At 38.4% G+C, this 14,590-nt stretch overlaps 3 protein-coding genes across 13 annotated transcripts; 2 read left to right on the top strand and 1 right to left on the bottom strand.

Moving 5' to 3' along the window:
- Positions 1-398: 398 nt before the first annotated feature.
- LOC112283485 (phosphoglucan phosphatase DSP4, amyloplastic) lies at positions 399-4,377 on the top strand. Of its 10 annotated transcripts, none has more exons than XM_090251356.1 (13): positions 399-536; positions 808-931; positions 1,255-1,360; positions 1,538-1,614; positions 1,776-1,852; positions 1,971-2,051; positions 2,175-2,310; positions 2,425-2,484; positions 2,789-2,845; positions 3,040-3,132; positions 3,251-3,313; positions 3,445-3,552; positions 3,776-4,377. In XM_090251356.1, the coding sequence occupies exons 1-13, from the start codon at positions 469-471 to the stop codon at positions 3,911-3,913; spliced, it is 1,188 nt and encodes a 395-aa protein (XP_090107482.1). In that variant the 5' UTR covers positions 399-468; the 3' UTR covers positions 3,914-4,377. The 10 variants fall into 10 exon arrangements, with proteins under 10 accessions (XP_090107482.1, XP_090107486.1, XP_024377952.1 ...); XM_090251360.1 differs by having other exon boundaries at positions 3,765-4,377; XM_024522184.3 differs by having other exon boundaries at positions 3,239-3,313.
- Positions 4,378-4,580: 203 nt separating this feature from the next.
- On the bottom strand, positions 4,581-7,101 carry LOC112283486 (uncharacterized). Its single transcript, XM_090251573.1, has 9 exons — positions 7,083-7,101; positions 6,671-6,853; positions 6,391-6,502; positions 6,154-6,214; positions 5,816-5,890; positions 5,561-5,584; positions 5,045-5,308; positions 4,843-4,936; positions 4,581-4,726 (listed from the first exon to the last, which is right to left on the bottom strand). The coding sequence occupies exons 1-9, from the start codon at positions 7,099-7,101 to the stop codon at positions 4,581-4,583; spliced, it is 978 nt and encodes a 325-aa protein (XP_090107699.1).
- A 394-nt stretch (positions 7,102-7,495) lies between these two features.
- On the top strand, positions 7,496-9,254 carry LOC112283487 (NADH dehydrogenase [ubiquinone] 1 beta subcomplex subunit 9). Of its 2 annotated transcripts, XM_024522194.3 has the most exons (5): positions 7,496-7,670; positions 7,931-7,972; positions 8,120-8,201; positions 8,535-8,590; positions 8,730-9,254. In XM_024522194.3, exons 1-5 carry the CDS (start codon positions 7,548-7,550, stop codon positions 8,769-8,771), a joined length of 345 nt encoding a protein of 114 aa, XP_024377962.1. In that variant the 5' UTR covers positions 7,496-7,547; the 3' UTR covers positions 8,772-9,254. The 2 variants fall into 2 exon arrangements, with proteins under 2 accessions (XP_024377962.1, XP_024377963.1); XM_024522195.3 differs by lacking the exon at positions 7,931-7,972.
- The last annotated feature ends 5,336 nt before the right edge of the window (positions 9,255-14,590 follow it).

The raw sequence follows: 14,590 nt of genomic DNA, 5'->3' as shown, positions 1-14,590 counted from the left end.
ATATATGGAACAACATCAACAAATATCAAACAAGAAATAAATATGTATATGAACATACATATACTTGTTGTATTGCTTTTTTCTTTTTTGGGTGGTGGGGGGGACTTCATGAGTACCCAAGTGTGGAGCACCATACCTTTGGCAGCAAAAATATATTTAAAAAAGGGAAGAACGAAAGCCAAACAGAAAGAAGTGGATGTGTGGGGATCACCAGGAGTGAAGGACCCAACAGAAGGCCATGAACGAAGAGACGGAGCACAATCACTAACACAAACAATTACAACATAAACTTCCCTGTCCCTGCCCGTTCCCGTGCCCGTGCTCTCCCTGCCCTCCGTCCCTGCCCGTGAGCTCTGCTCTTGCTCTGGATTCCTTCTTCCCTGGTCGTCGTCGTTGCTGCTGCTGCTGCTGCGGAGGAGGACGGGGGACCCGGACGACCAAAGAGGAGGTAGGGAGGGAGGGAGAGCCATGGCCTCCACAATTGGCGTGCTTGGCTGCAAGGCGCCCCTACTCCAGGACCGCGTCTGCATTTCCAGGTGTGTGTGTATGTGTGTGCATTGTGTTTTTATAAGGTTGCCTGTCGGCGTGGTTGGTGGGTTAGCAATCCCACCCATCCATCAATCAATCGTCTGTGTCCTCGAAGAATTTGAATTAAAACCACTTTGTGGTCTTATCCCATTTGCGAGTTTGCTCTTTGCTCGTGTGAATTTGATGTGGCTCTGGGAGAGTCACTTGAATTCGCCATTGTATGGCTATGTTCAGCCTGCCGATTCCCAGAGGGGGGTGTTTGTGGTCGTTGGGTTCCAGGACAATTGAGTGCTTGAGTGTTCGAGAGAATCGAGTGTGCTTTGCGAAGAGATTCTGTGCCCCTACCCCGTTGGCGAGGATATCCACGCGATCGGTTCATCGAGACCAGTTACATCCTCTCCAGGTAATTTTTGGACCTCATATCGCAAGCGCTAGTGTTTGGGCTTCGTTTGCAAAAGTAATGGTCAGGAATTTGCTCCAGTGGTGTACATTGTAAGGAATGTGTTCTGTTTGTTGAGAGTAATTGCTTCCCCCATCCTCGGTTGCGCTGCTTCAAATGCTCCTCGCGCGGCATTTGGGATATTGTGATCCTAACTTGGTACAAAATTCTTTGTTGGATTTCTTTCATTTTTTTATTTTGGTTCTCAAGTTGTGTTCATGTTGAAGGAGAATGTTGTGCAATCTGAAGCTTACCATGTTGAAGAGCAATTTTTGTAGACCACGCAGATTAATGCCATGGGAGAGAATGCTGAGAAAAAAACTGAGGAAAAGACCGAGACGGAGGCTAAGACTGCAGAGTACAGTGCCAGCATGCAGCAAGCCATGGGTACAAGTAAGTTTCGGGGCCTATCAATCCGATTGTTCAAATTCTCTCGCAGCTATTGCCAACAACAGTGCTCACACGATTACGCGCTACACATTCATTTAGTTAAGATAATTATTTAGGCATCAAGCCTCTATGTGTAGTGCTGAATTTTGTGTTGCGTTCTGCTGAGCTTCGTTGATGCAGCACTGGAGTACAGGCATGAACTGGGGATGAATTACGCCCATGTGTTAACGGACCTCATTGTAGGGTCTTGTCTTCAGGTCGGTTCCTCAGATGTACTTCCTTATTTGAACCATTGTATGCACCAGGCACCTTCCAAGTGTCATCATATTTCTTTAAATCATACTCTGCTGATTGGTTTAGGGTTATCGAAGTCTCTGAGTTTGTAATTAGCATACTGCTGAATTTAGTGTGTTCTTAGACTCCTGCAGACGCAGATAAGCTAAAAGATGCGGGTGTTGGAGTCATATTTTGTCTACAGCAGGACCCCGATCTTGCGTATCCTTGACAATTCCTGTGTTACTTGAGCTTGTACGTACTCTTTTAGGTTTGTGTTTCTTCCTGAGGCACCGCCTTGCTGTCCAGAGATATTTGCCTTCCTTAACGTATTCTTCAGATATTTTGGGGTTGATCTTCCGGCCATCCAAGCACATGTGAAGGAGCTTGATGGGATCGATCACTATCGATGCCAGATAAGGTAGCCATTGACGCTCCGATCAAGTTGTGCATCGTCATTGTCTTTCCTAAATTTATTGAATCCATTCAACTGAAGGAGTATGAATGTTGCTAAAGTTAAGTTCTGACTTTCAATGCTGAGCAGAGACTTCGATCCGTATGATTTGCGGATGAGGTTACCAGTAGCCGTGGCTCAACTGCACAACGCTATTGAAGCACATAAGGGCAAGACCGCGTATGTGCATTGCACTGCTGGGCTTGGCCGGGCCCCTGGTGTTGCGGTGAGAGGGTCGTTCCCTTGTTCAGGCCTGTGTCAGGTTTTGATGTTTTTATATGTGTCCTTTGTTGCAGTGCATAGCTTGCAGTATTCTGAGGTCTGTCAACTGGATATGCAGCTTGCGTACATGTACTGGTTACGGGGATTATCACTCAAAGAAGCTAATGATCGTCTTCAGGTTATATTTTTTTTTTTTGTGATGTTCGAGGCAGTGCGTTGAAACTCTTTAAAACCAAGAATTGTGGCGTTTTTAAGTTATTTCCTGGTCGTAACCCCAAGATAAACCAAGAATGCCGAAAAATTGTGGACAATTACTTTTTCTCCCCTGATATGTCTCCTTTGCACCAAGAATTCATTTTGCATGGTACTATTCATAAGAAAGTGCCAGTGTTAATTAAATTGTATGTCGTAGTTCATTCTTTATAAGATTGGGTCTTTGCAATAATCAACACATCATCACTCTGTTTGCAAAATGCTTGCAGAAAGTGAGGCGCTGTCATCCAAAGCTGGAGTCTATCAAAGCTGCAACTGCTGATCTGGTTAATTTTCTACACACTCGTCTTTTTCCTTTTGTAAGCAAGATGTTTGATTCCCCTTCTTTGCGAACATGTTTATACACAGGCTATGTTCAGCTGTTAATTGTCTTAATTGTGGTAATTTGAACTCTCTTGAGTTGCCTGTCTTCTCAACTCTTGGATCAATCCACTCAACTAGATTTTATTTGCCTGGTTAGTTGACAGAGGGATCAAAGCAAGTAGTAGATCTGAAGTGGGAGGGCGGACCTAAACATGTGGAAATCGCAGGTCTTGACGTTGGTTGGGGTCAGGTATGTCCATTCATTATTGTTTTACAACTTGGTTTGTTTGTTTGATTATATACATGTATGAAAAGCGTAATTTTATACGCAACACGTGTTAAGTTTATGTGCAAAGGTTTATCTGCAGACTCGACTTCCAATGGAGTATCGTCAAAGTGAAAATCAGTGGATTCTAAGGCGGGAACTCCCGGTGAGACTTTGAGCTTATATAGAGGGGTGTAATCTGCCTTCACTATACGGGTTGTAGTTTTGGTTTACCTAGCTCTTCTATTTCACCTAATAGAGTATTAAAGATGTCCTGATCCTTAATGTGATTCTTAGGTTGGAAGGTATGAGTACAAGTTTGTTGTGGACGGCGTTTGGATGACAAACCCAGAATTGCCTTTATCTCAACCAAATAGAGAAGGCCAAGTTAACAATGTCATTGAGGTAATAATCTTGTTGTACCCTCCATTTTGAGAAAAATGCATAGCCTTTACTGCATTTCGTTGAGATCACGTCTACACAGTTGCTTGGGGAGCAGCTTCATAACATACCGAAGTTGCGGCTGCCGTCTTAGCTTCACTTAAACATGAATGCTCTCCACAAAGAAACACAACTCTCAAATATAATCGGCTCATCGCTCATGTTCTACTTCTAAGTGGAATCACAGGTTACGGACACAGCACAGAGTGGAGCGTCAAAGCAACTCCGAGAGCAGTTGATGCAAGAAGATGCAGACCTTACATCCGAGCACCGTGCCAAGATCCGTGCAAAGCTGGAAGAGATTGCGAATAGCGGGCAATGGTGAAATAATCGTCAGTCTCTCATGGACATTTTTGCAGAAATTTTGCACATCATTTTCATCATTTGTACCAGTCTTATCAACGCTAAAATGCAAGGTTCAAAGACGTCCTTGATCATCAGACAATCGTCACTCAATTGGCTTCTAGTTACTATTCCCTTCTCAGGATGCACACATTCTGAGCTCACTACTGGCGCGTTCAGATGAGGTACTTGAAGCACTACATGCATGTTCCAGTCTTGTATGCAACACTAGAGCCATTCAAGTGCACTGTTTATGGATGGAAACAAACAGTGTAGAGGCCGTCTGACAATCCGTATAGGTGATAGAATAGTTGGAGATTGCAAAATGTTAACAAAGCCTTGAGGGTGTAGTACACATTTTGGAAGTACTGTAATGTCACTCTGCCAGGGCATATGTTCAAATATCCCACCAGAAAAACATTTTGTGCTCAAATCTTGAGATGTCCATATCTTTTCCACCGAATCCCACATGTTGAGTTTGTCCATTTTATAAACCCAGCATGTATGCAATGTTGCTAGCATTCTGGTTGAAGCTTCTTATGCAAATGACCTCGTTTTTCAAACAAAACACTTAAGTTGTAGTGATAGTTACCAGTTCTATCAATGTTGGCCTTGGCTGAATCTCAAGAAACTGCGAACTTGGACAATCTTCATAAAACGCCCTCAGCTGACCAACAGAAGTGGTGCCCACGGTCAAGGCTATTAAGAGAAGCCATATCTTCAACAGACAAAGAAAAGCCGAAAATGTCCCCGTTCTCAACAATGTACTCTTGATGCACAGACTTGGGGAGCACGACTGCACACCACATATTCATCACGTCTTGAAATAGTCATGACCGTTGTGGTCACCCAGTGATGAACTCGGGAAGAAAGAACAGTCCAGAGAAACTTTTGGCAGCTGTGGAAACTCACCCATATCGTTCTGAATCCCCCACCTTAGAAGCACCTGTGCAGGAGACCGCTTACATTTGGATGCTACTCCCTGTACTGTGGAGTCCTTTAGCAGCTGCATAACCACAGAGATGATCAGACCATCAACCAAGGTCAACGCACCTCAAAATAAGAAAAAAGCGGAATTTAAAGGACAAGCTTAGTGTGAGTAGAGAGGGCATACAGAGCCAACACCCAAAGGTGAGTACGCTTGAACTACGATTCCATGGAGATTGCAGAAATTGCGCAGTTGTGTTTGTGTCAGCCAAGGGTGAACCTCCACCTGATTCACCATAGGTTTAATCTCACTGGATGATATAAGCTCGTTTAAATGCTTTTCAGTGTAGTTGCTCACTCCAATTGCCCGACATTTCCCTATATTCAACATGCTCGGCATTAGAACAGCTACTTGAATCCCGCAAACGTATAATGCACAAAGGATTAACGACTGCAGGCAACCCAAGTGTCTCATCACCTTGCTTGTAAAATTGCTCTAATGCTCTCCATGTTTCACTTCGCAACTTAGAGTTTTGAATTGATTTCCTGAATATTTGAGATGAATTAGAAATATTAATTAAAATAAAACTGCATGCTGCAAACCAAATAGTTCTGATAGTCATTTGGAGGTTGAAGAAAACAATAATCTTCATCCATGGTGATTATTGGACAAACATTTGCAGTTTGTGTGTAATAAACTTACGTGTCCAATTTGGCTGCACCTGGCCTGCATTCATCAACACCCAGATCTCATGTAAGATAACAAAAGTCCCTCAACGTAGAGAAACCCACTTGACAACCAAACTCAAGGATTGCAGTTATTATCCAACAACCCTCAATTCTAATACTTCTCGAGAAAACCAACTCAGGATATGGCTGGTTCATGGTAAAAAAGCCAAATAATTTCGTGGCACATCGAGATAATGGAATCATTAGATGTAAGGTGAACATGACTTACCAATGAATGAGGCAGAGATCCTGATAAATACAAGACGCATCGCAAGGGATTCACAAGCCACAACAAAGCAGCCAGCTATCATCAACATGTCCTTGCAATATAAGATTTTACAGAGAATACAAAGGTGTAACCTACTCTAAAAATTCCAGTTTTTAGAACATCTGACATCAATATCCTGGACAATCTCAAGACCAAGAGGACAATATCACTTTTTCTTTTTCTTTTCTCTTTCTTTTTGAGGATGTGATGACCTCTTCAAAAAACGGATTCTTTTCTCTAAAGAGACGTAAGTTTGATATGCTATAGATCAGGGGCATATCGGGGGAATTTTCTTTTACCAGATAAGACAACCCAAGGCGGTCGAGAATATTGTTCACAGCCTGGGTGGCTTTCTCAAACCTTGCAATAAACTCATTCCAGTGAGTCGTTACTGAGCATCCACTCACTGTACATAGTAATCCACAGCAAATCCTCAAAACATATAACCTTCAACCACGACGTAGGTATTTGGCAGTTTCTCTAATTCTAGCCAGATGTGCGTAATCGGCACAAACGGACGGTTCGATAGAACTCACCCTTGCTCGAAAGGGGAAACTTTACTAGTAATAAATAGACTGGCCCGTTCTATTCCAGAGCTTCGAACAGCTTCCCCTATTTCAACCTCATTTTTGTAGATGGACGCGGTATCTGTCCATATCAACTAGTGAAGTAAGTACGCATTTCCGTGAGAATGCGAACAGAATGATTGAAACCATCGTGTGGAAAACACCAGCAGATTGATTAGACATCACAGAGCTGATCAACAACGGATAGATACAAAAGCTAAAGATGAGAAGAAAAGAAGACTGAAATTACCAATATGAGTGTAGCCGCATTGGAGTGCACATAGCACAGCCTTCCTTACATTGTCGTCTCTGGCCCTAAATGTCCCCAACCCAAGACGAGGAATAAGAACTCCATTCGCAAGAGGTATGTGTGTGAGGCGCGTAGCTGAAGTGAGGATTTCTGCCATAGCTACACAGAATTGCACATCAGCGGCTGTAAAAACACACATCCAATGTGCGTAAACCAAATTTCACACACCAAGGAGCACATCAGGGGTGAATTTCTATAGCTTTGACTCATCCCCACAGACTTCGCTACAATTTAAACTCCAGTATACGCCCACTAGGGTACACCCAGACTCTACACTGCTACGCTGTAAAAAAAAACATTAGAACCATATATATGACCAAATTTGAGACAATTTCAACATAGACCAAATCACCGAGCCCATACGTCCTCATGAACAACAGGATGGATCAACGTGCACGAACGAGCCTTAAGAACTCGAACAACCTTCCAGTCCAACACACAGTGCATCAAAGCAATCCAAGCTCAGATATCGAGCGTAAGAAAGATGCACAGTAACACACCCTTACACAAGCATGCAAAGGAAACGCAACCAACTGCAATTCAGATGAATTGGAATTTGCAATTGGTGAAATTCTAGGTCGACAGTCGCAGGAAGCACGGTGATGGGAGACGAAGCGTTAAAGGGTCATTGTGAGCGGAATTGGGTCTGAAGTCGTTGCGCAGGTTTGGGTCACCGCGAATATGTAACCGTGGACACGGATATAGGGGTTGTGGTCTTCTTCCTCCCAAGGGAATGCGGGCATCGTCTCTCTTACAGTTGGAGAGGCAGCTCGCGCGAAGAGAGGTAGGGATCCGTCGTCGTTAGGCTTTGGAAATCATGAGCACGGCCGCGGTTGCAGCTAGGAGGGCGCTGCAACAGCAGCGAACCCGCGTTTTGTATCGCAAGGCTCTTCGCAATGTGCTGAGCTGGGCCGTGCATCGCGACATTTTCTATGTGGAGGTGGGTTTCTCTAGCTTCAGTGGTTGATTGTTTTTATCTCTGTGTAGGGTTGTAGTGTTAGTATCGTGAACCGCTTTCTTATTTCCATGTAGGGTATACGATGTAACCTGCTTCTTTTGGTGTACGTTGATGAGTTTGGTTGCTACTGCGCGACGGGAAGGATTTAGCTTAACCTAATCTAGATTCTAGAGCCGGCTTTCTTCTGTGTGTTCTTGATGGTTGATTTTCAGATGAATTTTTTTGGGTGCATTTCTGTACAGGCACAGAAAATGAGAGAGCAGTTTGAGATGAACAAGGATTTGGTACGCGTGATTTGCTGATCATTTTATACTTGTATGATGTTGACGATGGGTAGAATGGTGGGCTTCGTTATTGTTTTATAAATTTGACCAGCGCAAGTTTCGAGTGTTCGAAATTCTTTCCTGACGAAAGTGAATTTTCTGTGACAGTCCAATTTAGAAACTATCGACCGGTTGCTCTACGAGGGCGAGAGCCGAGTTGAAAAGTTTCAACACCCTGATCCCTACATAGGTAACGTGCTTCCATATATCACGGTTTTTTCTAAGTTGCGGATATTTTCTTTTCAAATTCCTTTCGTCGATAGTTTAGCTTCGACTTGAAGGATCATTACTGGGACTTCAAATTTTAAGCCTTGAGCGTTTAGTCTGTGAAAGGATTGGAGTTCAAAATTCTTGGTTGTTATCCTCCTCATGTGCCAGGCTCAATTAAATTAACAGTTGACTTTGTCAAAGATAGTAATGGTTTGTGGGTCTTTCTACCAGACCATGGCCCGTTGCTTTTTGTTTTAGTGATATTGTTTCACCATTAATGGGCTTCATCTCGGTTGTATGGTTTTTGATGCAGTTCCATGGGCTCCAGGAGGCTCTAAGTACGCTCGCAATCCTCCAGTACCTTCGGAGGTAATCACAGTGGTCGGATTTGAATTTTGAATCTAACCTTCTGTCTAATATCACTCCAATGCTGGTCCAATTTCTTCTAATTGCGTCGCTCAGAGGATGTCTTCTCCTAATATCCTGTAGATGCAATTTTTATACACAGATTGGCGTTGTTCTCGACTTCGGGCGGGAGGAAAACCATTAAGCTACTAGACTAAGCTTAAAACGGCTTGCAAACACGAGCCATGGATATAAAACGTGGAAAATGTGAATTCATCGCATATGCTCCGACTTAGGATGGTTTCAACTCATAACAAGAGTATCAGCATTGAGCATCTTTTGATCGTTTTGTTGTAAACCTTAGAAATGTGTTTGAATATCTGCAAGTGTCAAAGGTAGAGCTTAAGACTGGAGGGTTGTGCTTAAAGGCTGAGGAGTCTTAGTTTCATTTCAATAATAAGAAGCAACTGGATCCAAATCGTTGTTGGTCCACTTCTTTGGTGCAGATTAGTGGTTTGAGATATTTTGCGATCAACAAATTTCGTGATTGCATAGTATCTTATAATGGAATGATTCACATTATGCCGTCATGTTCGTCAAGTTTTTCTGTTTTGTAAGCAGACTCGTATGAGACGATAATCGGCTTTTTTTATAAATTAAACATTCAGAGAAAAACATTCCTACATGATACACTGTTTTTTCCATATTTACCTTTTGATGCAATTTCCTCTTGGGAACTGAAACACCATGTTGGGACATTTAGGACGGAAGCAACAACTACCAATATCTTTTCGAAGTGATTGTTAAAATTAATCTTCTTGTCTCCTCTCTTTCTCTCCCTCTCTGTCTTTCTTTTTTATTGTTCCTTTTTTACTGTTTTCGATTTTCACTTGTATGTTCCCATATCTATCTTAATAACTTGAGTCCTTTAGAAAAGTTTTCATTCTTCCCCTGAAAATTCTGCACTTCGTTTTTTAATCCTGTGGTTTTAGAACGAGCTATGAATGTAATTATAGTTGAATTAGAAATACTCGTAAAATCATATTGTCATTCTTTATTCAAAAACGATGATTACTGTTTGAATCAAAAATATTTTATAATTGTAATAGTTGATTTAAAATATTATATTTATACCGTGAAATTTTCTACCAATTGTGCATATGCATTAGCTAGCAGTGAAATAAAGTAGAACAAATAAATGAAATGGAGAAGCTTTTCTTCTAACACACTGAAGCAAAGTTAAGAGTAGATGTGATGGCAGTTTTTGCAATACATTTTGAGTGCTCTTTGTAAAAATAAAAATAAATAAATAAAATAAAATAACTAAAACTATTTTAGTATCTATAATAATATATAAACCTTAGATGTTTTATTGCAAAAGTTCAAGATATGATTCCTAACTCTGATATATAGTAAAACATATTCATAGAATTGTCATTAGTAATATATATTTTTTAAAATTTATGTAAATATATTTTTAAAATACATATTATGCTTAAAACTAAGAAAACATGATAATTTCTTTTTAAGATGCCAATGTTATATGTTTGTTTACATATGCCAAATAAGACATGTGGATTTAGTTTTTTCAATAAATTTTGAGATAACCTGAATTTTTTATTTTTGTTTTTATTTTGTATTTTGTAATGTTATTATTAATATAAATTGAATTTATGATTTAAATTTTAAATTATTGATCTAAACTTTGAATCTTTTGTTATGTTTTGTTTTGTTTTGTGCAGTTTTGTTTATTTATTTATTTTACTTCAAATTCACAATTAATTGTTTGATATATAATTCTTTTATATAAAGTATTGCAAAGTCAAATAAAAAAATCCTGATAAAAAATATGTACACAATTAAACATCAATTCTAATCAATTTACAGGATTCTATTTTTTTATAAAAGTGTTACAACCAAAATAGAAATTTTGATGAATGTTTGGTGGTAGAAGAGTTAAAAAAATAAAAAAATAAAAATTAAATGCATATATGATTTATTGTATAGTATAAAATTAAATTTTCTATTAAGTAAACAAACTTACTTGTTTTATTTAATAATTAGCAAAAACCTTAGCTGTTGGGCACTACAATATTTCGCTTATTTATCCATACTTCTTTTTTCCTATGTTTCCTTGCTCTCAAGTTCCTAAGTTCATATGTTCTATTGTTCCCTTCCTTAGTTCCCTCACTCCTATGTTTTCTTGTTATATTGTTCCCATGTTTTCTTGTTCTTTGGTTCCATGTTTTCTAATTTCCTCAAGTTTCCAAATTTATCTTCTTCACAACAAATCAAAAGACTTCTTTGTCTCTTTGTGCTATATCCAAGCTATCTTACATAACAAATTATTTGTTTGTTGTTCTTTGTCGTAACATTCTTTAGAACTTAGCAAAAATTGCTAAGTTCTAAACAATAAGTCAAATTTTATTTGATATATATATATATTATAAGGTAATTTAGGTATAAAATAAAGAAACAAAGAAGCATTTTTGATTGGATGTTGAGAAGAAAAATTAGAAAACTAAAAGAATGTGAAGTGATTGGGATTCTAAGTATCTAAAAAAAACTGAGTTTTTGGCACTCTAAGAATCATCAATAACTACTTTGTTTCCAAGATTAAGCACACTTGATTAGTTAAAATTGTGATCATATTTTCTTTTAATTGAGTTTGGATATCATATTCAATTGAAGGTATTATATATCACTTGCCAAAATAGGTCGCATTTGTTACAATATCTAGAACATTGTTGACATTTATTACAAACATGTGTATTTGGTCAAGACAAACTTCCTACATCAAAATATTTAGCTTTTAGTCTTGATATAAATAAACTCACAAAATGGTGTAAGCTCCAATCTAAACTACATCTTTGCAAAGCTCCAACTTTTGATACCACTTTACTATGCATTATTTTTTAGATGTCCTTTTGATTTTCAATGACAACACATGTGTTCTCTAGTAGGAGCTAGAAGCAAAGTAAGAAGGGGCAAAGGCTAAGAATGTCCCACCTTGGTATATGGACAAGTGGGACTTTGCATCTCAATCTGAAATTGATGCAAATTTGGAAAAATGTACACCATTTACATGCCATTTTAAAGTTCTTTAAGAACAATTTGTTACCATTTATAATTTCATCCATAGCAAGGTTTAAAAATTACCACCTCCAACTTTGTATTTGAGCATAATTTTTCTTTATTTGTATTAAATAGATAGTCTAAAAGAAAAAATATGCTAATTTTATTAGAAATAGGTTGATTCCAATGCCAAGCTAATGTCATAGCCAATGCAAATAGATTCTATATAGTTTGCAATAGATACCATAGTTGATAAAAATGACAACTTCAAAGAGCTTGATGATGGCATTCATTTTTTGGACAAGCAACCTTGCTAATTAATGACAATAAGTTTATTTAAAATAAGCACCAAAGTTTCCACTTTTCTTCTCAATAAAATATTATTTCTAAAATTGAATTTTTTAGAAAGTTAATAAAGAGGCATGCCAATTGGTAACCAAAAATAGATTTTAGAAGAAATATCAACAAAAATCAATGATATGTTTTGTCTCATCGACTACAATAATCATAAAAAATCTAAGTCACCACCAAACAACTACTACAAAGTGAACATCCTACATGGTAAAACAAGTAACAAATTTTACCAAAGGACAAGAGTCACTATAAATAATAATAATAATAATAATAATACATCATTAATCAAGTCTAGATATCATGACTCTAAATCCAATATAAAAATGATGCTTACAAAACAAGGTGATTTTGTCATAAAGCAAAAATAAAGAAATCAAGCCAACATCACATTAATTCACCCAAGGCATAGAAAATAGGCAAAATAGAACCAATACAAGCTATTCTAATAACAAAAAGATGGGATGAGAGAAGAAAAGACAAATAATGCACATGTATAGAGAGACAAGCACTATGCTCTCCAATTGCAGCAAATAAGTGATTTTGTAATTCAATGTAGGGCATTAGAAATTAAGGAGAAGAAGAGATAGAAGAGCCACAAAAGTAGAAAGAACCAAGGCAAAGCACGTATGGATGGGCAAGTAAAAAATGGTAGTACAAAAAAAAACAATAGAGATGCACTAAGAAAGAATTGTGCAAATACATACAACAAAATAAACATAATAAGTGTGCAATTAGTACATCTTTAAAGATAAATATTTTGAAGAATTAAGAAGAATCTATAAGGTTAAAAAATTTATTTATTTAACATTTGATATTAAGTAAATGTTACAAGAAAAGAAAATATCTGCCTTTCTAAGAAATATTGAGTTGGCTATAATAGGATCTAATGAAGAACATATTGACTATGAATAATATAATCATGGCTGAAGGATTTAGAGCTATAGGCAAGTCTAAGAAAAAAAAGAATAGCATCCATTTATTAGTATATTTGTTTGAACTATTAGAATTTTATTTTTTATTTTAATAGAGATGTGTTTATAGAAGTGGCCAAGTTTTGACTCAGCAGCCACAAATTAAAATTTTAATGGATTGAAAAAATTATGAATATTGACAACATGCAAGAATTGTTGAGATTGAATTTGATTACTTATATATAAGTTTGTTTGTGTAGAAACCAAGTTTTGTTCTTCTCCATACTTATTAGCCTTATTGTTTCTAAGAATGTATTTTAGTCCTTCTTTAATTGAGGCTTCCTTTGCCTATGCTCTCCTTGGCCCTAAGTTCTCAATTTAGTAGGAAGCCACATATAGATGTATGCAACATTTCTAAAAATTGTCCAAACAATTCATGGATGAAAAAAAAATAAAAATAAAATGCCATGATACAAGCATCTTTTCCAACCTAGCCATCATAATGGAGCTAATAGATCTTTGTTTGGACAATAGATCATTTTACAATAACAATGCAACTTTATCCACTTTATATTTATCTTCATGGCAGACAATGAATATAGTCATGTATAAATCATCTTTATACATTTTCAAAATAATATGCAACTCACTGAAATCAAAGAATGATTTTTGTGCTCCAAAAAGCTGTAGTAGTGTGTGTACCAACCCACCTCGTACAAGGTACTAGATGAACAAAAACCCAAATGGCAACTGTTACCAAAACATTTTAATAGACTTTCAAGCATCAACCCTAACAAATTGGTCAAATATGATTTTGTATTATTTATTCATTTATTAAAACTCTAGACCCTTAACACTGCACACCTCTTACCAATATTTCAGTGACTCCCAACAATTGAATACCTGTCAATAAATTGCTCACTCACAAAATTTGAGACAGCTAATTGACATCTATGTTTGTATACATGCATGGATAAAGGACGAATGAAGTAAAAGGAAAGAGGGCAAGCTGTTCTGTTTGTGTATCTGCTCTGCAAAATCGGCTACCAAATGTGTTGCTAAAATAATATAGTATTAAAATAACAGTTCATGAGTGGCTTGCCAGAATTAGGTTCGGCAACATCCCAGCGTGTACTGAGATGTTCGCATGTTTTCAAACTAAGTCGTGGATAAGGGAACTGCACGACATAAATGACATGTGAAGGGTGACGCAAAGCAGGGAAAAAGTACTTTTTGGGGATGGGGGAGAAATTGGGCAGGGCAGGGCAGGGGCAGGACTGGCAGCCACTGCAAATGAACACAAATCTGTCATGGAGTCTATTCAATGCTGCCCGCCTGGGCAGCTTTTCCCCCAACACCATGTTTGGATTTCCAGTTCTGGATCCAATTGAAGATGACAAGGCACCCTGTCCGGAAGTTTCTGTCTGGGCAGCCTTGCCCCTTCAGTCCTCTGCCACGTAGGATAATGAACCGTGCCAGGCCAAAGACTGTGTTGGATGAACAATCTCGGATGAACGTCTCATTCGCCTTGTGGCGATTCGCACTACATGGATGAGTGTTGCAGAGAGTGTCTGTCTGCATTCGCACCTGACTCCTCCCCGATTGTGCATAACCGCCTCGCGGAAGGGGGTTCGGGTGTCAATGATTTGCAGGTCATGGCTTTCTTCCCCGGGTAGGGGGCAGG

Source organism: Physcomitrium patens, chromosome 6 (assembly GCF_059467195.1).
Source record: "Physcomitrium patens ecotype Gransden chromosome 6, ASM5946719v1, whole genome shotgun sequence".
In the NCBI taxonomy this organism is placed as follows: domain Eukaryota; kingdom Viridiplantae; phylum Streptophyta; class Bryopsida; order Funariales; family Funariaceae; genus Physcomitrium; species Physcomitrium patens.
Note: the sequence above shows the minus strand (reverse complement) of the source record. Positions and strands in the feature narration are given on the sequence as shown.

What these genes read in the sequence shown, in the direction of transcription:
- LOC112283487 (XM_024522194.3), top strand. Translation starts at nt 7,548, where the DNA reads ATGAGCACGGCCGCGGTTGCAGCTAGGAGGGCGCTGCAACAGCAGCGA. An exon ending in TTGAGATGAACAAGGATTTG is followed by an intron (nt 7,973 to 8,119) that starts GTACGCGTGATT and finishes TTTCTGTGACAG; the next exon opens with TCCAATTTAGAAACTATCGA. An exon ending in ACACCCTGATCCCTACATAG is followed by an intron (nt 8,202 to 8,534) that starts GTAACGTGCTTC and finishes TTTTTGATGCAG; the next exon opens with TTCCATGGGCTCCAGGAGGC.
- LOC112283486 (XM_090251573.1), bottom strand. An exon ending in ATGCGGCTACACTCATATTG is followed by an intron (nt 6,503 to 6,670) that starts GTAATTTCAGTC and finishes TGATATGGACAG; the next exon opens with ATACCGCGTCCATCTACAAA. An exon ending in GGTGCAGCCAAATTGGACAC is followed by an intron (nt 5,309 to 5,560) that starts GTAAGTTTATTA and finishes GGTTGCCTGCAG; the next exon opens with TCGTTAATCCTTTGTGCATT.
- LOC112283485 (XM_024522183.3), top strand. Translation starts at nt 469, where the DNA reads ATGGCCTCCACAATTGGCGTGCTTGGCTGCAAGGCGCCCCTACTCCAG. An exon ending in TTGTAGGGTCTTGTCTTCAG is followed by an intron (nt 1,615 to 1,775) that starts GTCGGTTCCTCA and finishes GTGTGTTCTTAG; the next exon opens with ACTCCTGCAGACGCAGATAA. An exon ending in AAGCTAATGATCGTCTTCAG is followed by an intron (nt 2,485 to 2,788) that starts GTTATATTTTTT and finishes AAATGCTTGCAG; the next exon opens with AAAGTGAGGCGCTGTCATCC.